The following is a 24,062-nucleotide window of genomic DNA, read 5'->3' as shown; positions in this document are numbered from 1 at the left end:
CGAGGCTTGTGATGTATCTAAATAATTCAACGACAATATCAGATCATTCACCGTATCAATACAATAATAACAGCCTCAACATATAACATCAAATAGCCCAACAAAAATTAATTCAACAAAATATAAAACTCGATTATAAATTCTTATCGTTCAACAATTCAATATTCTGGTGTATTTAATTCACAATACTACCATCAAATACACCCTAATTAATTAACTTCAAATAATAGGCTATTTTACAACATCCGTCAAATTACGAAAACTTTATATCAACGTGTAGCCTATACTTCGTAGATTCCGAATATATAATCAGAATTAATAACAACTGACAAACAACTCTCCAATATCAATCCAACGATTAAAAATCCCTAATTATAATAAATTAAGAATAATTCAAAACAACAACAAAATAATCTTCTCTACTTCGTTAAAATCATACACTACTCAACAATTTTCAATTTCAGTATGATTTAACAATTTATCGGATTTATTCCAGAAATTGACGAATTTCAAACATCACCAAAACTATAAAATTTATACCTCAAATCGAAGACCTCGTGTCAACGATACCAGAACTGAAGTCGGTTCGTCGATTGGATAAACCGATAAATCGCACGATCGAAAAGAAAATTCAAAATCTATTTTCTCTCGGTTCTCAACTTTCTGTTGAAAATTTCTGGAATATGAATTTCATCACGTACGTATTCATATTTATCTTTTTCCTTTTTATTTTTTTAAATTATATTATATTATATTATTTTATTAATATAATATAATATAATATATAATATTTAACATTTTAACACCGGTATATCCTTTTGGATCAGTCAAACGATCAAATTTATCAAAACTCAAAACATGAAACTTCTATATCTTTGAGTTTTCTACGTCATATCCAAATTTCAAATCATTTGGACTTCATATGACCAAACTATATCATATTTCTCTCTTTAAAAATCATTAAATATTTAGTAATCTCAAATTACTAAATCAACAAATTGTGATATTTACTTCAGTCATTACATTTCTACCCCCTTAAATGAATTTCAACCCCGAAATTAATCAACAACAGTAATAACATGCATAAATAAAGATACGTCATACCATCAGAATAAGTAGGGGTAGAGCTCCCTCATATGCCGCTCTGTCTCCCAAGTGGCCTCTTCGACACCTCTATGCTCCCACTGTACCTTCACCATCGGTATAAGCTTACTACGAAGCTTTCGTTCAGATCGATCCAAAATACAAACTGGTCTCTCAACATAAGACACATCAAGATCTAACTGAACCTCAGAAATATCCAACACATGTGAGGGGTCTGGCTCATACTTCCGCAACATCGACACATGAAACACATCATGAATACCAGATAAAGATGGAGGCAGAGCCAATCGATAAGCCAAAGTGCCTATCCGCTGCAATATCTCATACGGGCCAACATACCTCGGTGCCAACTTTCTTTTCATACCAAATCGTACCGTGCCACGAAAAAGAGACACTTTCAAAAATACTCGATCGCAACTCTAAGGGTCTTCGTCTTTTATTTGCATAGGCGGCCTGTCTGTCTTGAGCTGCTTTCAATCGCTGCTGTATCAACTTTACTTTCTGTTGCATCTCATGAATCATATCAGGACCTGTGACTGCAGTTCGATCAACATCATCTCAGCATAACGGAGATCTACAACGTCTCCCATACAATGCCTCAAACGGAGCCATCTGAATACTACTCTGATAACTATTGTTATACGCAAACTCTACCAGTGGAATAGATGACTGCCAAACAGATTTAAAATCCATAACATAAGCACGCAACATATCCTCAAGTGTCTGAATAGTACGCTCAGTCTGACCATCTGTCTGAGGATGATAAGCTGTACTCAATCTCAACTCTGTCACCATCGCAGTCTGCAATCCTTCCCAAAAATGAGAAGTAAATCGAGGATCTCTATAAGATATAATAGACACTGGAATCCCATGCAACCGTACGATCTCTCGTATATACAACTGTGCCATCGTCAAGTACGCACTACTCATGCTATAGGGTATAAAATGTGCAACTTTCGTCAATCGATCAACAATCACCCAAATAGCATCAATAGTTCCAGTGCTTCTTGGCAAATGAGTCACAAAATCCATCGATATGTGCTCCCATTTCCAAGTCGGTACTTCTAAACTCCTCAATTCACCTCCCGGCCTTCTCCTCTCAGCTTTGATTTGTTGACAATTGAAACATCGCAAAATCAATCACATCACGTTTCATTCCTTTCCACCAAAACTGAGAGCGTAGATCCTTATACATCTTCTTGCCACCAGGGTGCATAGAATATCGACTACAATGTGCACGCCGCAACAGGCCCTGGCGCAACTCAGATATATCAGGAACTACCCATCTATCATTCATCCTCAAACTGCCATCATCAGCCACTCTAAAACGAGTATCTTGTTTCCGAGAAGCCAACTCCTTCCATCGCTGAACTCTCTCATCTGTCATCTGTGCATCACGAATACAACCATATATATCAGGTTCAGCTAATAAGGTAGATACCTGGATAGGAGTCGTCGAGATATCAAAATCATATCCCAAGGAACAACAAGACATCATCATAGCTGATAAGCGACCCACATCCTCTGCCGTACAACTCACTTTACGACTCAGTGCATCAGCTGTAAGATTGGCTCGACCAGGATGATATTCAATCTCACAATCATAATCCTTTAGCAAATCTAGCCACCGTCTCTGTCTCATATTCAACTCTGTCTGTGTAAACAGAAATCTCAAGCTCTTATGATCAGTATAAATCGTAAACGAGGTACCATATAAATAGTGTCGCCATATCTTCAAGGCAAAGATAATGGCTGCCAACTCCAAGTCATGCACAGGGTACCTTGTTTCGTGTGGTTTCAGCTGTTCGAGGCATATGCCACAACATGTCGATCCTGCATCAAAACACATCCCAAACCATGTAATGATGCATCAGTATAAACAACAGACCTCTCGTTTTCTGTAGGAATTGATAACACCGGTGCAATCGTGAGTCGGTGCTTCAACTCCTGAAAACTCCTTTCACATGCTTCAGACCACTGAAATCGCACACCTTTCTGAGTCAACTGTGTCAAAGGTCTAGCAATCTTTGAAAATCCCTCGATAAATCGACGATAATAACCTGCTAAACCCAAGAAACTACGGATCTCTGGTACAGATGTAGGTGTAGACCACTGTAACACGGCTTCGACCTTCGTTGGATCAACAGAAATCCCATCTCTCGATATAACATGACCCAAGAAGACCACTCGATCCAACCAAAACTCACACTTACTGAGTTTGGCATACAACTGTCTATCTCGCAACACCTGTAATACTGAACGCAAGTGCCCTGCATGCTCAGCCTCACTCCTGGAATATATCAATATATCATCAATGAACACAATAACAAATCGATCGAGATAAGGCTGAAATACCCTATTCATCAAACTCATGAACACAACTGGAGCATTCGTCAACCCAAACGGCATAACCAAAAACTCATAATGCCCATATCTAGTCCTGAATGCTGTCTTCTGAATATCCTCCTCTCTAACTCGTATCTGATGATATCCTGACCTCAAATCAATCTTCGAATATACCGAGGTTCCCTGTAACTGATCAAACAAATCATCAATACAAGGGAGAGGATATTTATTCTTAATCGTTACCGTATTCAGCTGTCGATAGTCAATACAAAGTCGCATCGTTCCATCTTTCTTTCTAACAAATAGTACTGGTGCACCCCAAGGCGATACACTAGGACGAATGTATCCCTTGTCCAGCAAGTCCTGCAACTGGGCTTTCCACTCTCTCAACTCTGCTGGTGCCATTCTGTAAGGAGTACGAGAAATAGGAGAAGTACCTGGCATCAACTCAATCCCAAACTCCACCTCACGAGCTGGTGGGAAGTCTGGAATCTCATCAGAAAATACATCAGTAAACTCAGCAACTACAGGTATCTCCTCTATTCCCACCTCCTTCTTCTTCTCTGTCACATCAACAGCATAAATAAGATAACCCTCAGGTCCATGCTCCAATAACAGAGACATCCGGATAGCAGATACCAATGGAACACGGGGACGAGAACCCTTCCCATAAATGTCCAACGCTCGTTCTCATCTGTATAAAAATATACTACTCGCTGATAACAATCAACAGTCGCACAATATCTCTTTAGCACATTAATTCCCACGATACAATCAAAATCGGTCATCTCCAGAATAATCATATCAGATCTCAACTCGTAGCCCTCATAAGAAATAATACCATCTGATATCATAGATACAACTGATATATCAACTCCAGAAGGTGTCGAAACAGAAAGAGGCATAGACAATGGAGACGAGCGCATATGATGCTCAACCACAAACCTCTTCGATATAAATGTATGCGAGGCACTAGTATCAATAAGAAAATAAGCAGGATAAGAACATAAATAACACTTACCCGCTATCATCTCCTCTCGTGTCTCCTCTGCCTGCTCCCGAGTCAAAGCATACACTTGTGTCTGAGGCGGACCAGCTCCCTGCGTACGTGGCTGTCCTCCAGAAGGTCGTGGTGTAAACTGCTGAGGCTGTCGTCCTCCTCTCCCTGAGGATCTACCTCTATCACTCCTGGGATCTCGTTGTCCCTCACGACTAGGACACTGTCTGGCTATGGCCCACACCACCACACTCAAAACAGGTGATCTCGGTCTGTGTACACTCTCTGATCAGATGAGGTCCTCCACAACGAAAACATCTCACTGCTCTGGACTCTCCTCTCTGCCCCTGAACAGACTGAGAACTACCCCCACGACTCTCAACACGTCGTGAATCAAATCGACGCTTCCCAAATGATGCTGAAGAAGAAGATGAACCCTTCTGATATTTAAAAGACTGTCCCTGAGGTCGCAATGAATCCCTAGTCGGCTCTGATAATCGTCCCTGAGCCCCATACTCCTGCATAACCAACTCAGCCATCTCAGCCCTCGTCACTGTATCCTCAAATGATACCGGGTTGTTTGATTGCACACGATCAAATAACTCTAACTTCAACCCTCTCAAGAAATGCCTCATCTTAGCATGAACATTCGTAGCAACATGTGGCACATATTTCAATAATGCAGAATACCGAGACTCATACTCCGCAACAGACATATTGCCCTGTCTCAAATCCTCGAATTCTCTCTCTTTCTTCTGTCTGGCTGCTATAGAAAAATATTTATCAAGAAAACGAGATCGGAACACATCCCAATCAACAGTACGGCCCTGAGCTCTCAATCCGGCCTCAGTCGTCTGCCACCACAACAGTACATTCCTCGAAAGTTGAAATGTAGCCAATCGTAACCAAGCAGACCTAGCACACGGAGCGGTCACAAATATCTGCTCTATCCTCTCAATCCACTCCTCTGCTCGCTCACCAGTCTCCGAACTATCAAATCTCTGCGGAAAATAACTGCTGAACTGTGCCAAAGTCAACTCACCAGGTAATAAAGGCTGATCTGCAGGTGTCTGTCCCATAGGAGGAGGTGGCAATGGATTCATCTGTCCAAACCCACTGTCAACCTCGTCCGTTTCTTCGCGTGGATGTACCTGTTCTCTAGCTGTCATCACTGGAAATCAAATTGTTAATAATAACATTTAACAATTACAATCCAGTAATCATCATCACACCTTTCGCACGAAAGCACACACAACTAAAGAACAATCAATCATACCAAGACCAACTCAAATGCACAGACACACACAAATAATATCGTCATCCAACTCCCTCATCACAAACCCAACTCCTAACCATCCCAGACATCTAACATATGCTCTGATACCACCAAATGTGGCGCCCCAAACCTCGCCACGTAATCATGCAACATGTGACGTCATATGCATAAAAAAATTTCTTTTCGACGACGTAATAATATAATGCATATACGACAAAAATAGTGCAATCACCACACTATCAACGTCAATGCAGCAGAAACAGTATAATAAATACACACATACAACTCAAATAAGACAATAAGCTATACTGTCTCTATCTACTATCAACTACAAGACTGTTTGACTAGACACACCTAGTCCTTCACCACTATCCTGTCTCACGCATGGTCTTGTAACCTGCCCAACAGAAACAGCCCCCAAAGGGTGAGCATATACAACAATCATCATCGTAATACATAACATTTATATTAACAACAACATAAAATATAACTGAAATCATAACAAAAATACCCCCTTTGCCGTTTCTGGACAATCAGCCAACAACAACCTCAACAACATCACAATGCAACAACATCGACGATACGTCGCACCCCAACACCGGCGACAGCAATATCGTCGAACGAACAACAACATCGACGATACGTCGCACCCCAACACCGGCGACAGCAATATCGTCGAACGAATAACAACATCCACGATACGTCGCACCCCAACACCGGCGACAGCAATATCGTTGAACGAACAACATCAACGTGACAACATCAACGAGACGTCTCCCAACAACGATAGTCAACAATATCAACAATAATAAACAACAACAAATGTAATATCAAATCACCCAATTCCGGTGATTCATCATCGTTCAACACAATAGTATTCATCAATACTAAACAATAACAACATATGCTCGTACGTCAACACGTACCTGATAATCGAGTATATATAAAATCTGGCTATTTCTTTGATCCCGAGGCTTGTGATGTATCTAAATAATTCAACGACAATATCAGATCATTCACCTTATCAACACAATAATAACAGCATCAACATATAACATCAAATAGCCCAACAAAAATTAATTCAACAAAATATAAAACTCGATTATAAATTCTTATCGTTCAACAATTCAATATTCTGGTGTATTTAATTCACAATACTACCATCAAATACACCCTAATTAATTAACTTCAAATAATAGGCTATTTTACAACATCCGTCAAATTACGAAAACTTTATATCAACGTGTAGCCTATACTTCGTAGATTCCGAATATATAATCAGAATTAATAACAACTGACAAACAACTCTCCAATCTCAATCCAACGATTAAAAATCCCTAATTATAATAAATTAAGAATAATTCAAAACAACAACAAAATAATCTTCTCTACTTCGTTAAAATCATACACTACTCAACAATCTTCAATTTCAGTATGATTTAACAATTTATCGGATTTATTCCAGAAATTGACGAATTTCAAACATCACCAAAACTATAAAATTTATACCTCAAATCGAAGACCTCGTGTCAAGATCCCAGAACTGAAGTCGGTTCGTCGATTGGATAAACCGATAAATCGCACGATCGAAAAGAAAATTCAAAATCTATTTTCTCTCGGTTCTCAACTTTCTGTTGAAAATTTCTGGAATATGAATTTCATCACGTACGTATTCATATTTATCTTTTTATTTTTTATTTTTTTTATTTTTTTTAAATTATATTATATTATATTAATAAAATAATATAATATAATATAATATATAATATTTAACATTTTAACACCGGTATATCCTTTTGGATCAGTCAAACGATCAAATTTTTCAAAACTCAAAACATGAAACTTCTATATCTTTGAGTTTTCTATGTCATATCCAAATTTCAAATCATTTGGACTTAATATGACCAAACTATATCATATATCTCTCTTTAAAAATCATTAAATATTTAGTAATCTCAAATTACTAAATCAACAAATTGTGATATTTACTTCAGGCATTACACGGGGTACAGGTCCGTCGGGCAAGGGTACGGTTTCCTAGGCTTGAAAGTATATCAGGGGTACGGGTCCACCGGACCAGGGTACGGGTCCCTGAGCTTTGTAGGGTACGGGTCCCTGAGCTTAGTAAATAACCAGGGTGCGGAGCCTCGGGCCAAGGTACGGGTCCTTGGACTTAGTAAATAACCAGGGTGTGGAGCCCCGGGCCAAGGTACGAGTCCTTGGACTTAGTAACCAATTTCCTGAATCCATTTCTTTATTTGATGAAGAAGCAATAAATACATGTGCTTTTAAACATAATATTTCTTTAAATGAAAAGCATTCCACGGCCTCTTGAGGGTATGCCCCTGAGAGTCTTCGAGGTAATAAGCTGATCCTGAGCTGACTCTTCGAATTATTTTGAAGGGTCCATCCCACTGGGCTTCTAACTTCCCCACATCACTCACTGGTTTGACCTTTTTCATGACCAAGTCTCCTATATGAAAGTCTCGTGCTCGTACATGCTTATTTTAAGATTTCATTACCCTGCTGCGATAAGCTTCCATCCGGATGGCTGCTCTATCTCTCTTCTCTTCAATCAGATCAAGTTCAAGGGTCCGGGATAGGTCATTGTTGCTCGAGTAAGATTCTACCCGAGTGGAAGATTGCCCGATCTCCACCGGCAAGACTGCTTCTGAACCATAGACAAGGCCATACAGGGTTTCCTGAGTGGATGATCGAGGTGTAGTTTGATAATCCCATAAGACACTCGGTAATTCTTCTACCCAATTTTTTCATTTCCCATAGAGTCGAGCTTTTAAGGCTTGCACAATGATCCTGTTAGTCACTTCAGTCTGGCCATTAGCTTGAGGGTAGGCTACTGAGGTGAAAGATTGCATAATCTTCGTTTCTTGACACCAGGAGGTGATCTTTTTTCCTTGGAATTGTCTCCCGTTATATAAAATTAATTTCCTCGGGATGCCATATCTGCAAACAATGCTCTTCCACAAGAATTTCATGATCTCATCTGCAGTGATCTTAGCTAATGGCTCTGCCTCTACCCACTTGGAAAAATAATCCACAACCACTAGGAGGAATTTTTTCTGGGCACGAGCTATGGGGAAGGGACCCACAATATCCAAACCCGATTGGTCAAAAGGACATGATGCAGAGATTGGTTGCATATTTGCGGTCGGGCGATGGTGAAAATTAGAATGATGTTGACAACCCTGAAATTTTTGGAAGAATTGAGCAGCATCCTGGCTCATTCGAGGCCACCAGAATCCAGCCAAAATAGCTTTCCGAGACAGAGCCATTCCACCAAGGTGTTCCCCACAGCATCCCTCGTGTATTTCTCGGAGAACATGCTCTGTCTCTTATTCTAAAAAGCACTTGAGTAATGGGCCCTAAAAGGATCGCCTGTACAAAACATTGTTCAAAAAGACGAATCTAGGCACCTGTTTTTTAATTTTTATAGCCTGTGCTCGATCTTCTGGGAGCTTATCATGTCTTAGGTATTCCATGATAGGAGTCATCCATGAGTTTTTCTGGTCCGGGGGTGTTTCTGCTTCAATAGAGAGCACTAGTTGGGTAAAACAGAGAACCTCCCGGGTACTTATTTCTGTCATGGAAGCAGCCAGTTTGGCTAAAATATCGGCCTCTGCATTTTCTTCTCGGGGAATTTGCTCGATACTCCAGTCTGTCAAGGACGACGCTTGAGCAGTGATAATCTTTAAATACTTGAGCATTTTTTCGTTCTTGACCTCGTACGCTCCCTTAATCTGTTGGGTAGCCAATTGGGAGTCAGAATAGATAATGACTCGGGAAGCCCCAACTTCCCGGGTAGCTCGTAACCCTGCAAAAACGGCTTCGTATTCTGCTTCGTTATTTGTGACCCTAGAGTCAATCCTCAAAGCCAGTTTGATTTTTTCTTCTAATGGGGAGATCAAGACGACCCCCACTCCACACCCTGACAGGTTTGATGCGCCATCAACAAACACCCTCCATACCTCTTCTTCAGCCGGTTGAATCATCTATATTAAGAAATCCGTTAATGCCTGTGCTTTTATTGCAGCTCGGGGTTTGTATTCAATGTCGTATTCCCCGAGCTCCACAGTCCATTTTACCATTCTCCCGGAGATTTCAGCGTGAGTCATGATTCTCCCAAGGGGAGAGTTGGTGAGGACTGTAATAGGGTGCGAGAGAAAATACGGCCTCAACTTTCAAGCGGTCATTACCAGGGCTAGTGCTATCTTCTCCAACTCGCTGTTCTTCAATTCTGCTCCTCGAAGGGCGTGACTAACATAATATATGGGCTTCTGATCGGTTCCTTCTTCTTTGATGAGTACGGAACTAACAGCGAATTCAGTCGCGGAGAGATAGACCCATAATTTTTCCCCGGGCTCAGGCTTGGACAGAATAGGTAAATTGGCCAGGTGTTTCTTCAGATCCTGAAAAGCCTGTTCACATTTGTCGTCCCAGCCAAATTTCTGCGCTTTCCTTAGGACCTGGAAGAATGGATAACTCCGATGGGCCGACCGAGAAATGAAGCGTGACAGGGCAGCAATTCTCCCAGTTAATTTTTGCACATCTCGAGCAGATTGAGGAGAAGGCATATCCATTACTGCTTTGATTTTCTCAGGATTAACCTCGATTCCCCTGTCTGTTACCAAAAATCCCAAAAATTTACCATTCTTGACCCCGAATACACACTTGCTCGGGTTGAGCTTTATTCCGTATTGTTTCAAAGTAGTGAAAGTTTCAGCCAAATCATCAATGACGTGAGAGCCTTCCTGAGTTTTGATTAGAATGTCGTCCACATACACCTCCACATTCCGACCTATTTGCTTTTGGAAGACAAGATTCATGAGGCGCTGGTACGTAGCCCCCGCATTTTTTAATCCAAAAGGCATAACAACATAGCAAAATGTGCCCCCGGTGGTAATAAAGCTGTCTTTATCCTGATCCTCCAAAGCTAGAGGGATTTGGTGATACCCTTGATATGCATCCAGAAAGCTCAATAACTCACATCCAGAAGTGGAGTCTACCAGCTGGTCAATCCGGGGGAGTGGATAACAATCTTTTGGGCAAGCTTTGTTTAAATCCCTGAAATCAACGCACATTCTCCATTTTCCTGCTGATTTTGGGACGAGAACCACGTTTGACTGCCAGGTAGGGAATTGGACTTCCCTGATATGCCCGGCCCTTAGCAACTCCCCCACTTGCTCTTCGATTATTTTATCCTTTTCGGGGCCGAAATGTCTCTTCTTTTGCTTCACGAGCCGGGATCCCGGAAGGACGTTTAATTTATGCTTGGCCACTTGGGGCGAGATCCCGGACAATTCTTGCTGTGACCAGGAAAAAACATTGATGTTAGTTTTTAAACATTGCAAGAGATTTACTCGAGTGGTCGTGCAGATGTCTCAGGCCACCCGGACGTTCTTTCCTGGCTCAATTTCCACCACTTCCTGTTCTTCCTCAGCCACAAAGTGCACTTCTCTTTCCTGGGTCTCCTCCTGACGTTCTTTCTCCTTCCCTTCCCTTTTTGCCTTCTTTTGATCTATCCTGACTGCCTCCCCATAACACCTTTGAGAAGAGGGTTGATCTCCTTTAACTTCTCCAACCTGTCCTCGTACTGGGAATTTGATTTTTTGGAGATAGGTCGAAGCCACGGCTTTCATCTCATTCATGGCCGGCCTTCCCAATATGATATTGTACGAAGATGGGGCATCCACTACTATAAAAGCAGTCATCACAGTCTTTCTTAAATCTCCGGTACCCAGGGTCAAGGGTAGAGTGATTTCTCCCTCCGGATATATAGTGTGCCCAGCGAAACCAAATAAGGCAGTCTCAACCACATCTAGATGATACTCCTGTAGATCCATTTGGACCAAAGCTTCCTTAAAGATGACATTGACCGAGCTGCCATTGTCAACAAATATTCTCAACACATCGTAATTAGCCACTCGGGCTTGAATGACCAGAGCGTCATTGTGAGGTAGGCTCACGCCTCTGAGATCCTCTGGTCCAAAGCTTATAACCGGTTCATCCCTCCTCTTTCCATCAACCTCCAAACATTCCCTCCTACTCTTGGCCTTCCTGGCCCGGTTGGAATTGTCATCGGTAGATCCTCCCGAAATCATCTTGATCAGTCCTCGGCTTGGGGAGGGGTCCTTTCTTTCTGCCGGCTTGATTCTTTCCTCCCGAGTACTCGCTTCTCCCTTCCTATTTCCGCTTGGGATGTTCACTGTCTTCGGGGGGATATTAGGTCTAGGACGTCTAGACAACCAGGGTGGCTGTCTAGACTTATCTCGTGGAGGATGAGGTGCTGACATAGGACGCCTATTGGAATTCTCCCCAGGATCCGACACTCATTGGTGTTGTGGGAACAATCTTTATGGAGGGTACAATACCCTTTTGGTTCTGGCCTTGATGTCCTCGCTACAGAATTGGGAGGAGGGGCTTCATCTGACCTGCATTCTTGAATATCCCTGTCCCGGGCAACTCTCAAAGGTACATGGGAGAAACGCCCCGAGCCGTTCTTCTTGGGGGCTCTTTCTTCGATTTTGACAGCCCGATCTCCTCTTGCTCTCTTCAAGGCCTCTCTTTTATGGTTTTGCGCTTCTTCCATATTAATGTACTTCTCCGCTCGAGATAAGAGATCTTCGAAATTCTCGGGCAGTTTTTTGGTCAAGGATCGGAAAGAATCCCCTTCCCATAGCCCTTGCATAAACGCTATGGTCTTCGTCTCGTGTGCACAGGTCGGCACATCCAGGGCCACCCGGTTGAACCTTTTAGATATGCCCTCAGGGTTTCATCTTGCCTCTGCTTCACCTCAAACAAACTGAAATCAGTCTTCTTGTACTTCTTGCTGCTGCTAAATTGATGCAAGAATACCTTTTGGAAGTCTTCAAAGCAATGGATGCTTTGTGGTGCCAACCCTTCAAACCAACTTTGTGCAGAATCGACCAGGGTGGTGAGGAACACCTTATATTTAATTTGGTCCTCATAACAATGTAACATGGCCATATTTTTGAAACGAGCGAGGTGCTCCTCAGGATCAGAACTCCCATCGTAGTCCTTGATTTTTGCCGACTTAAAATGCCCGGGAAGTGGTTCCCGAACAATGATGTTAGAAAATGGGCAACCCTTAACAACGGGAACACTGCCCTTAGAACCAACTTGCCCTTCTCACACTTTTACTTTCTTCCTCAACTCCTCCAATTCTTCCGCAACAGTGGGAGACTTCGAACCTGCGCTTGACTCTCTTTCCTCTTCCCTTCTCTCTTCCTCTTGCAGCTACTCACGCTGCTGCTCGGGATGACTGGCCTGGTGAGAGGTGGCCTTCTTTGCTGTAGCCATCTTAACAGAGTCAGTTATAATCTTTTGCAATTCCTCGGGAGTTAGATGAATAGTGGGCTGAGGACCATTAGGGGGAGGACCGCCTGCACCAGAAGGACGAGTATTGTTCTCCTCCTGAACTCGAGAAGTGTCTTGGTTGGCTGTCCTTCTGGTAGGAGCCATATCAACGCCTTAGAACTCAGAATTTCCGACAGACGGCGCCAATGATGTAACCCGGGCTAAACGGATGAGTCGGGTCGGGAACTTTGCCGGGTAAACTATCAAAATATCGAAGGAAATATGAGTTAGACGCCGAACTTGGATTGTGACTTCTTGAGCTCCTTGGGAGATCTGCGAACAAGAAAATAACTACGTGAATGGGCGCCGGAGGGGTGTACGGCGTGGCCACTCCGATGCTTAAGTCAGCAGGGTACTCAAGCAATAAAACCAATGTAGCCGAGTGAAGGCTGTGATGATTGGTGTGTGGTAAATGAGAGTATTAAATGTTAGTTAATATCTGAATAGATAGTAAATGCGAATAAAGGACCTGGTATTTATAATAGGAGAAGTAATGATGACCTCGTTCTTCGTGTGAGAGCATTAATTATAATAGGGTGGCTGATTATACCCTATTGTTCTGACATGTCAAATCGCACACTTGTCAAATCTAGGCCACTTGATTTATTGACAACTTGTAATAATGTCAGAGATAGATCGGCTATAAACACTGTTTTATCGGCGGCATTAAATGCTTCACTCATATCGAGGTGGTCAGGGTGAGGTATTTCCCGGGATTTCTCATAAGAGCATAAGTGCATAACGTCTCGGGGAGATTATGTTTCGGGTGCTCACATGGCCTGGCCTCTGAATGATCGATCTTTTCGTGGGTTCCTCCAGCCATCCTCTCATTATCCCAGGTAATTTCATGACTCGGGTATTGATCCGTCCAATCATTTTATCGCTATAGTTAGAACCTTTTATTTTCCTGACCGAGCATTAACCGTGGATATACTCCATGGCCGGTGAAGTCCCAGGGCTTATCTATGACCCGGGATATCTCGGGGCATCATCACCGACGATAGATCCACCTCGTTAAAACCTTTTCAGGACAAACCCAGTAGGACAAAATCCTAGCGAAGGAAAAAAGAGTACGTCATCTCTCGCTAATTGTCAATTGCCTCATTCAAAACCTTGTCATGAAAAGCCACATGAGAAAAATAATGGCGAGGAAAAAAGAGTACAACCTATTGCAAGCATTACTTGAAATAATCAACTTTTCATATTCTGATCTTGTATACTAATTTGCCAAAAGTTGATATATGTGATAACTTTGTAAAAAAATCGCTCATATTATCTTCAGTTGTTGCTAATCTCTTTATGTAAATCCATAGTATGTTTGAGATTGTGAAGAAAACAAGACATATTCCTTACTGGTTGTCATTGTCTTCGAGTTGGAGAAAAGATGTATATGTTCATTTCATAATACTTGAGATAGATTTCAAAAGTATTCATTTAGATTCTGTTTTCTTCCATAAATGCTGGAAACATTGTTTTATAAGAATGACGAATGAGATTTTGTCATAAAAATCTCACTGCTCATAATATTTGATCATAAGATTCAAATTATTTTATACATATTTTCCATCTCTCTAATAATTCACTGTGGTACATTTGTCGCACAACTATTAACTTTAAACACAAAGTTTTGGCTCCAAACCAAAAAACAGAAATGAAAGCATTCATTATAATCACTTGGCATAATATTGTCATAACATCCAGAAATATGTCGCATTTATTCTCAAAATAAATAGTTTTAATAGTTGATTTGAGGCAAAATAAATAAACTAAACCAACATATTTATAATCAGAAAAATGATATGCTTATTCTTTTTTTAATCAAGCTTATCTTGATTATATATTCTAGAAATTTTTCGCAATAAGCATTTTTGCAACTTTAAGTTGCGATTTGTGAACCCATGTTTATCATTGCTTATTCATTCTAGATAATATGGGGATTTTATGCCAATTTGAGCTAATAATAGTGCTATCAAAATTTAGTAAGCTAGAAAATAAAAATTCGTAAAATCTTAGAACCGTCTGAATCTTTGACTAAAAAAATCTTTAGATTTATCGATCCAAAAACTTTTGGTTCCCTCATTAACATATTTGTGCGCTATCAATAGTTTGTTAACTATTTCTATAATTTGTATACTCAAGTCAATCGATTATGCCAAACTATGAAACATTTGTATCAATGACACTGTTATAGGTATAAAAACCCCTGGTTTACAATACCAATATGAGTGGGTCTCATGTGAGACCGTAGCATGGATCAAAATATGTGAGACGGGTCAACTCTACCCATATTCACAATAAAAAGTAATACTCTTAGCATAAAAAGTAATATTTTTTCATGGGTGACCCAAATAAGAGATCCGTCTCACAGATACGACCCGTGAGATCGTCTCACACAAGTTTTAGCCTACCAATATATCTTTTGGTTTACTATTAAGGTTATGCAAAGTACAATAATAATATTATTCTTTTCCCCTATTTTTTTTGTAAGGAACAATGTATATTACTTCTTTGGAACACTATAGCTCTTCTATAGTCATTGATTTGTAATATCATATTTTTATCAAATCAATATTGACATTAGATTCACAAATCAATTTACTTCAATATTTATCACTATTTTATTGTGTCAAGCATATCATCTTTTTTTCCATTGTCAATCAAATGATCTTCTAAATCCCTAATACATTCATATTAACATACGATGCAAATATAATTTGGGTAGAAATCATCGGCTTCCACAAATTTTATAGCGGTCTTTATATATATATATATATATATATATATATATATATATATATATATCAATAAAATCCATTTACGTACTTCAGGTACGATATCGTATAAATAGCGATATGAAAGACCGATGTACATTTAGTACAATACTTGATTAAGACATGTATCCCAATATTTTTTTGTCAATCTTATAATTCATATATCACTTCAAATGAGGTAATATATTCTTCGTCTTTGAAGAATTACTCAACCATAGTGTATCAACTACTTCATTGACACTCTCACATTCGCTTTAGAGAATGAATCACGTTAATTATATAATTTTCAATATTTGTTTATCTTTATTTTATTTTGAATCAAGAAATATTATAATTAAAATATTTATTCATTATTTTGAAAGAATTAAAATTGTGAAATTGGACGTATCTTTTCAAATTCTTACGCATATCAAATAGGTAATTTACCTTCAACAATACCATTCAATATATCATGAATGTCATTTCATATTGAATTTTTGTTCTTACCTTTGCCAAAAATATAAGACAATAACATTTAATAAAATACTTTATCATTCATTGGCACTTTAAAATAAAGACTATTTTTAATAATTTTTTTTTTCAAACTATTCAAAATTTATATCCACACTCAAAATATAATCAAAATTCAGGAAATAAAGATTAACAACTCAAGATGTTCTTAAATTAAAAAAATCCTAATAGAAAAATTATCAAAAATTGCATAATAAATTAATGTAATATTCCATGCAATATAGTGATAGAATAAATTTACAAAATTTATAAATTATTTATGTCACAAAATAATTTATGTGAATCAAAATAAATACATGCTAGAATTTTTCAAAATATAGTTGAATCTATTAATTCCCTATAAAAACTCAAGGCATTTAGGGAATAATAAGAAAACCAAAATATAAATAAAAATAAATTAGTTTAATAATTAAATAAATAAAATGACTCAAAATCGTCATAAATCACATGTTATCATCGTACGCTACTTTCATGTTCGTTTTTCAATATAGACGATGATATCAATTTATTGGGTTTATCATTTATTTTCTTTTTCGGTTGATGAAGTTTCGATCTCATGATCTCGAATTCATAATTTTTATTCAATAGCATGTGCAGTTCACCATTGAACATCAAGTCACTATTAACAAAAAATAGTGAAAATAACAGATCATGCTTCTTCTAGAAAATGAATAAAAAATATATGTTTTGAATCGTTATCAAGCCAATATCCTTTGATACATCTTATATATTTGATCATATTCTTTAAGTGTGTGTTTGGTTGGGTGGATCAAACAAGGTTAGATAAATAATAATCAAACATTTATATAATGTTTGGTTAAAATTTTAAAATACTTTAATAATCACTTTGACCCGGTTTAATACTCAATTTTATGGATAATTATATGATTATTAATCTAATAAAACAAGTGGGATAATCATAGACGTGATTTTTACATGTTTTATTGCATTTGTTTGTGTGTGGTTGCATCGTGCATGCGTTCATTTCATTTACATTTTGTTCACTTTAGAGTAAACATTTGCATTTGATCATGTCTCAGTTGTGTGTGACAAATTTGTAGGAAAAATGACCGGAAAATCGAACATGGAGCAAAGTGCGCAAGTCAAGAAGAAAATGGAGGAAAAAAGGCCGGCGCCCGAGTGGTGAATTATAACGCTCGGGTGCGAGAGGTGATCCGAGCTGTAGAGTTACAGAAGACTCGGCGCTTGGGCGGTAATATTCCACCGCTCGAGCGCGAGAAGTGCTTTCCAAGAAGTATTTTATAGAAGACTCGACGTTCGGGAGGTAATATTCTACCGCCCGAGCGCGACGGCCGCATGTCCCAAGAAAAATTACAGAAGGTTTGGCGCTCGAGCGGTAATATTCTACCGCCCGAGTGCCACTTATTTTTGGGAAGATTTCTTGTCTGATTCCTTACCTTATTTTTGGGAGAGGGATGATATGAAAAGGTAGAAGGGACGTTTTGGAGTGATATTCAGACATATTTCACAGCGGCCACAAGGGAGAGAGAACTTTTGCGCTTGGAGTTGAAGATTCAAAGATTCCGGGCGTCGTTCCTCGCATTTTCGTCACCCATAGCATTTCTAATCTAGTTTTTATCATTCAAACATTGTTTTGTTTATTCTAACATGAATTCGAGTAGCTAAACTTTAATATTTGTTGGGATTTAAGGGGATCCTACCCCGAACTTTGATTTGAATTAATTTATATTTCGATTGTTGCGTTATTCTTGATTATACTATTGTTTTATCGTGTTGTTAAAGTGTAGCTAACTTTAATAACGATTTTATATTGCGGGTGAGTTCGAGAGAATAACTTGTGATAGGAACGAGTAGTATAATCTGTGGATCTACAATTTTCATAGAGATATGAAATTGGATACGCGCGATAGTCATAGTCCTAAGGGTCGAAAACTAGGGGATTTCATAAATCGACATGCAATTCACTCTTGATAAATAATTAAAGACATTTAATTGCTTCATTGAGTAGAATTAGTTTGACATAGCTCGAGAGAGTATGCTCAATTGAATAGGAAATCATGTCGGAAGTATATAATCATTATCGAACGAATTAATTAATTAACGAGGGATAGGTGAACCGATATTCCCAACAAATTCATTTCTCATTGAATTTTTATTCAACCATTTTAGATATTAGATATCATTAATCAATTCTTGAATAAGTTTATTTGCATGTTTATTTGATCATAGTAGTAATAAAACAACCAATCAATTTTTCGTTGCTAAAGATTAATAACTGAAAGTAATAATTGTTAAACACAGTCTCCAGTGGAACAATACTCGTATTCATGTACATTATACTATTACTTGACATCGTGCACTTGCTATTAATTTTTGAGCAGACAAAATCATATTTTTATTGAGGATTCCACAGTGCAAGTTTTGCTCGATCAAGTTTTTGGCGCCGTTGCCGGGGACTGTTAATTCACAATTTTATTATTAGTTATTTTCTTTAGCATTGTTTCATTTTATTAAATTAACACTCCATATTCTGTTACAAATATCTCGTCCAGTGCATGCCAAAGTCACTTGACGTGGAGCTTGAGCAGTTCGACCCTGAAATTGAAAGAACTTTCCGTAGGAGAAGACAGCAGCTGAGACTGAAAGAACTGACGGAGAGGCACGAAAACGATCGTGAGGAGGAACATCGTGAAGATAGCCATGTTGAGATTCCACGCCGCATACCAATGCTGGAGTGTGCCCAAACCTCTTTGGATGGAGCACTCCACAGCATTGTGAGGCCTATTGTGCGGGCAAACCACTTCGAATTCAAACCAGCTATAATTCAGATGATTCATAACACAGTACAGTTTGGAGGATCTGCAGTAGATGACCCAAACAAGTACATCACAGATTTTCTCGAAATTTGCGATGCTTTTAAATTTAACGGAGTTTCTGATGATGCGGTTAGATTGCGTTTATTTCCTTTCTCATTACGTGATAAAGCTAAAGCATGGTTGAATTGTTTGCCTGTAGGTTCTATCACCACATGGGAGGACATGGCGAAAGCGTTTCTCATTTAATACTTTCCTCCATCTAAGACCATGAAGCTGCGGGCAGACATAACCACTTTTGCTCAGTTCGAGCATGAATCTTTATATGAGGCGTGGGAGCGATTCATGGATCTATTACGAAGATGCCCTCATCACGAACTGCCACTTGGGTTAGTTGTTCAAACCTTTTACTATGGCTTGCGTACTCCTAATCGTACTATGACAGATGCTGCTGCATGTGGAAACCTATTGAGGAAGACTGCTGAAGAGGGATATGAGCTGTTGGATGAGATGGCTTCTAGCAGCTATCATCCTCAATCTGAAAGGAACAACCAGCGGAGGAGTGCAGGAGTCCACCAGGTAACTGACCTTTCTGCTATTACTGCACAACTTGATGTTTTGAACAGGAAACTAGATGGCTTGAACATGGGTGGCACAGCTATGCGTTTTCAAGAGATATTTTGTGAAAAATGCGGAGGAGAACATTATGTTAAGGACTTTCAAGATGGAAATCCCTTTTATGTGCAAGAAGGGGCACCAGTGAATCAAGTGTGAGTCCAAAACCGTTCAAGGAATGATTCGTACTCCAACACATATAATCCTGGATGGAGGCAACATCCCAACTTCTCTTGGGGTGGTCAAAACAGCCAGAATCGACCACAAGGAGGACAACCATATGGGAAACAACCGATGCACAGATCTGATCCTCCTAGAGAAGATAAGTCCAATTTGGAGCAGATGATGTCTAAGTTCATCTCATCTACCGAAACTAGACTCCGCAACCAAGATGCTTCGATAAAGGGGCTAGAAAATCAGATTGGACAGTTAGCAAAGATGATAGCAAGTAGAGAGCCGGGCACCTTGCTAAGTAACACCGAGACCAATCCAAAAGAGCAAGTGAAGGCCATTGAGTTGAAGAGTGGAACAATTTTAGAGTTGAGAGAAAAAGAAAAAAATCAAGTGCCAGATGAATTGACTGAGACATCAAAAGGTAAGTCTTCTAACTCTACACCAGCACCCACTGCACAATCTAAAATTGTTATTCCTCCACCTTTTCCTGCAGCAATAAAAAAGGAAAAACTTGATGCACAATTCGGTAAGTTTCTTGAGGTATTCAAAAAATTGCATATCCATATTCCTTTTGCCGATGCTTTGATGCAAATGCCTAGTTATGCTAAATTTTTGAAAGATATATTATCTAACAAGAGGAAGTTGGAGGATCACATGACGGTGAACTTAACGGAAAATTGCTCTTCTTTGGTGCAAAAAAAAAAATCCCACCGAAATTAAAAGATCCAGGGAGTTTTTCTATTCCTTGCATGATTGGTGATGTTTTTCATAAGCCTTTATGTGATCTTGGTGCAAGTATTAATCTTATGCCCTTATCTGTATTTAGGAAGCTCGGATTAGGAGAACCTAAACCAACACGGATGTCCTTGCAACTAGCAAATAGATCTGTCAAATACCCGCGAGGGGTCATAGAGGACGTCTTGGTAAAGGTGGACAAATTCATATTTCCTGCAGATTTTGTGGTACTTGATATGGAGGAGGATGTGGAGATGCCTTTGATTTTGGGGAGACCGTTCCTTGCGACTGGCAAGGCCCTGATTGATGTTCAAGAAGGGAAGTTGAGATTGAGAGTGGGCGAGGAAGAGATTACTTTTGATGTTTTTAATGCACTTAAGCACACACTGCATTCTGATAGTTGTTATAGAATTGATGCTTTTGATGCTCTTGTGTCTAACTATGTGCAGGATGCTCTTAGGGTCCTTTGGAGGCCACTCTCATTACTGAACTGAGAGAAGATGACTTGGACGAAGAGAAAGCCGAAATAGTGGCATACTTCAATGCCAACCAGCCATGGAAGAGGCCAATAAAGATGAGACTAGAGGACTTAGGAGATCGAAGAGATTTGATCCCTCAGAAGTCAAGCCTGGAGGAGCCACCGATGCTTGAGCTCAAACCATTGCCTCCACACCTAAAGTACGTATACTTAGGTGAGAATAACACTTTACCTCTCATTATTTCTGCTGCTTTGACAGATGTGATGGAGGACAAATTGTTGGAAGTTTTGAAAGCGCACAAGAGTGCTTTTGCGTGGTGGGATTACTGTGATCACAAATGAAAAAAATGAATTAATACCCACTAGGACAGTTACGGGGTGGCGAGTGTGTATTGTCTATAGGAAGTTGAATGATGCCACCCGTAAGGACCACTTTCCCCTTCCTTTTATCGATCAAATGTTGGAGAGACTGTTTTCTCGATGGGTATTCGGGGTATAATCAAATCACTATAGCACCTGAGCACCAAGAGAAAACCATTTTCACTTGTCCTTATGGAACTTTTGCTTTCCATCGTATGCCTTTTGGCCTTTGTAATGCCCCTGCTACATTTCAACGTTGCATGACTGCTATATTCCATGATATGATTGAAACTTTTCTCGAAATATTTATGGATGATTTTTCTATCTTTGGTGCAATGTTTGATGAGTGTTTGCAGAATTTGAGAACCGTGTTGAAGAGGTGCGAGGAGACGAAACTGGTGCTTAATTGGGAGAAATGCCACTTCATGGTACAAGAGAGAATTGTGTTAGGGCACAAGGTTTCGGAACAAGGGATTGAGGTGGACAAAGCTAAAATAGAAGTCATAAAGAACCTACCACCATCAGCCTGATCAGTAAAGAGAGTTAGAAATTTTCTAGGACATGCCGGTTTTTATAGGCGATTTATCAAAGATTTTTCAAAAATTGCCAAACCTCTATCTTCCTTAATTATGAAAGATGTACCTTTTGATTTTAATGATGATTGTTTACAGGCGTACGAGGATTTGAAGGAGCGCTTGGTGACGGCTCCTATCTTGGTGGCACTAGATTGGGATCTGCCCTTCGAGATCACGTGTGATGCCAGTGATACTGCGGTAGGGGCTGTGCTTGGCCAGCGTCAAAACAAGGTATTTTATACAATTTACTACGCAAGTAAGACCATTGACGAGGCTCAAGTAAATTATGCGACAACTGAAAAGGAATTACTTGCCGTAGTATTTGCGCTTGACAAATTTCATTCATACCTTGTTTTGTCCAAAGTAATTGTTTACACAGATCAATCGGCATTGAAATATTTACTTGCTAAAAAAGATGCAAAGCCACGCTTACTTCAGTGGATTTTATTATTGCAAGAATTTGATTTAGAAATAAAGGATAAGAAAGGTGTCGAGAATGTGGTAGCGGATCACTTGTCTAGGTTGGAGCTGATTAGTAACGAAAAGCAATAAATGATTGGTTTCCTGACGAGCAGCTATTTGAGGTGAGACACTGCCCTTGGTATGCAAATTTCGCTAACTTTCTTGTCACAAGCACACCACCACCAAATCTATCATTTCACCAATGAAAGAAATTCTTCTCTGACGTGAAATACTATTTTTGGGAGAAACCATTTTTGTTTAAGATTTTTGCAGATTCCATGATAAGAAGGTGTGTTGCAGAGGAGGAGTTTGGTCAAATCCTCAACCATTGCCATGACCGTAAGGTAGGTGGTCATTTTGGACCAACAAGGACGACATCTAAGGTACTAGGATGTGGCTTTTATTAGCCAACCCTCTTTAAGGATGCTCGTTCTTATGTGCTAACCTGTGATAAATGCCAACGTACAGGTAACATCTCTAACCATCATGAAATGCCATTAAATAATATTCTTGAGTGTGAGGTTTTTGATGTGTGGGGGATTGACTTCATGGGACCATTTCCCAGCTCATTCACAAAAAAATATATCTTGGTTGCAAGGATGGGACATTTACGGTCAATGCCCAGCGACTGAAGCACTACATGGGTGGCACAGCTGAGCCACAACTTGGAATCATCCGGTTCCAAGACAATCCGAACTAAAACTGATCGACAGTCAAGCTCTCGACTATAAATTGAGAACTACATCTTTTTCTCTTATCTTGCATTTAATTCGATATCTTGGTTATGATAGATGTGTTTTATTTATTTTTATTTTTATTTTTTTTAAAAAAATGTAGGGTCAATTTTCCAGAGAGCTCGGCGCTCGAGCGGTAATTTTTTACCGCTCGAGTGCGAACATTCATTTCGCAAAACAATTTTCCAGATAGCTTGGCGCTCGAGCGGTAATTTCTTACCGCTCGAGCGCGCTTGCAAATAAAAACGCGTATCCCCTTTCCCCTTTCTCATTATGAAACAACACCAAATCCCTAACATCCTCTCGCCCCCCTTTGTCGATTTTACTGTGCAGGCAGTTCAATCTCCACTCAATTCTCCGGCAACGAGGCACAATCTCCATTAGGAAGCAAGAACACCTCTCTCCGGTCATCTTCTCCATTCAAGGCACCTTCTCCATCAACACCCACATGGCTCCCAAGAAACAACGAGGTAATCCCGGTTCCTCCTCTTCATCTTCATCCTTTGATAGACACCGGTTTGTGAGTGAGGCGGCTAAGGCTAGATACGATCATGCTAAGATTCACAGAAACTCTATAGCCAAGAGGGGATTCCGTAGACAATTTGAGGACAGACATCTAGGGCCTCGTGTGGATTTGGAACGGCATGGATGAGAACAATTTGGGACTCAACCCAAGGCGGCGGTAGTTTCAGTTGTTAGAGAATTCTATGCGAATGCAACGGAAGGGAAATATGG

General features: G+C 39.7%; 1 protein-coding gene and 1 non-coding gene across 2 annotated transcripts; both read right to left on the bottom strand.

Annotated features, from left to right (window-relative positions):
- Positions 1–1,106: 1,106 nt before the first annotated feature.
- On the bottom strand, positions 1,107–1,466 carry LOC140827282 (uncharacterized). Its single transcript, XM_073189930.1, has one exon. It carries the CDS (start codon positions 1,464–1,466, stop codon positions 1,107–1,109), a length of 360 nt encoding a protein of 119 aa, XP_073046031.1.
- An 18,002-nt stretch (positions 1,467–19,468) lies between these two features.
- Positions 19,469–19,574, bottom strand: LOC140828724 (small nucleolar RNA R71). Its single transcript, XR_012117292.1, has one exon. It is a non-coding gene; the product is annotated as a small nucleolar RNA R71 (small nucleolar RNA).
- Positions 19,575–24,062: the final 4,488 nt, after the last annotated feature.

The sequence above is a fragment of the Primulina eburnea genome, chromosome 3 (genome assembly GCF_022965805.1).
Source record: "Primulina eburnea isolate SZY01 chromosome 3, ASM2296580v1, whole genome shotgun sequence".
Lineage (NCBI taxonomy): Eukaryota > Viridiplantae > Streptophyta > Magnoliopsida > Lamiales > Gesneriaceae > Primulina > Primulina eburnea.
This window is presented reverse-complemented; position numbering and strand designations above follow the sequence as displayed.

Excerpts from the sequence above, each read along its gene's own strand:
- LOC140827282 (XM_073189930.1), bottom strand. The coding sequence starts at position 1,466 with ATGAAAAGAAAGTTGGCACCGAGGTATGTTGGCCCGTATGAGATATTG.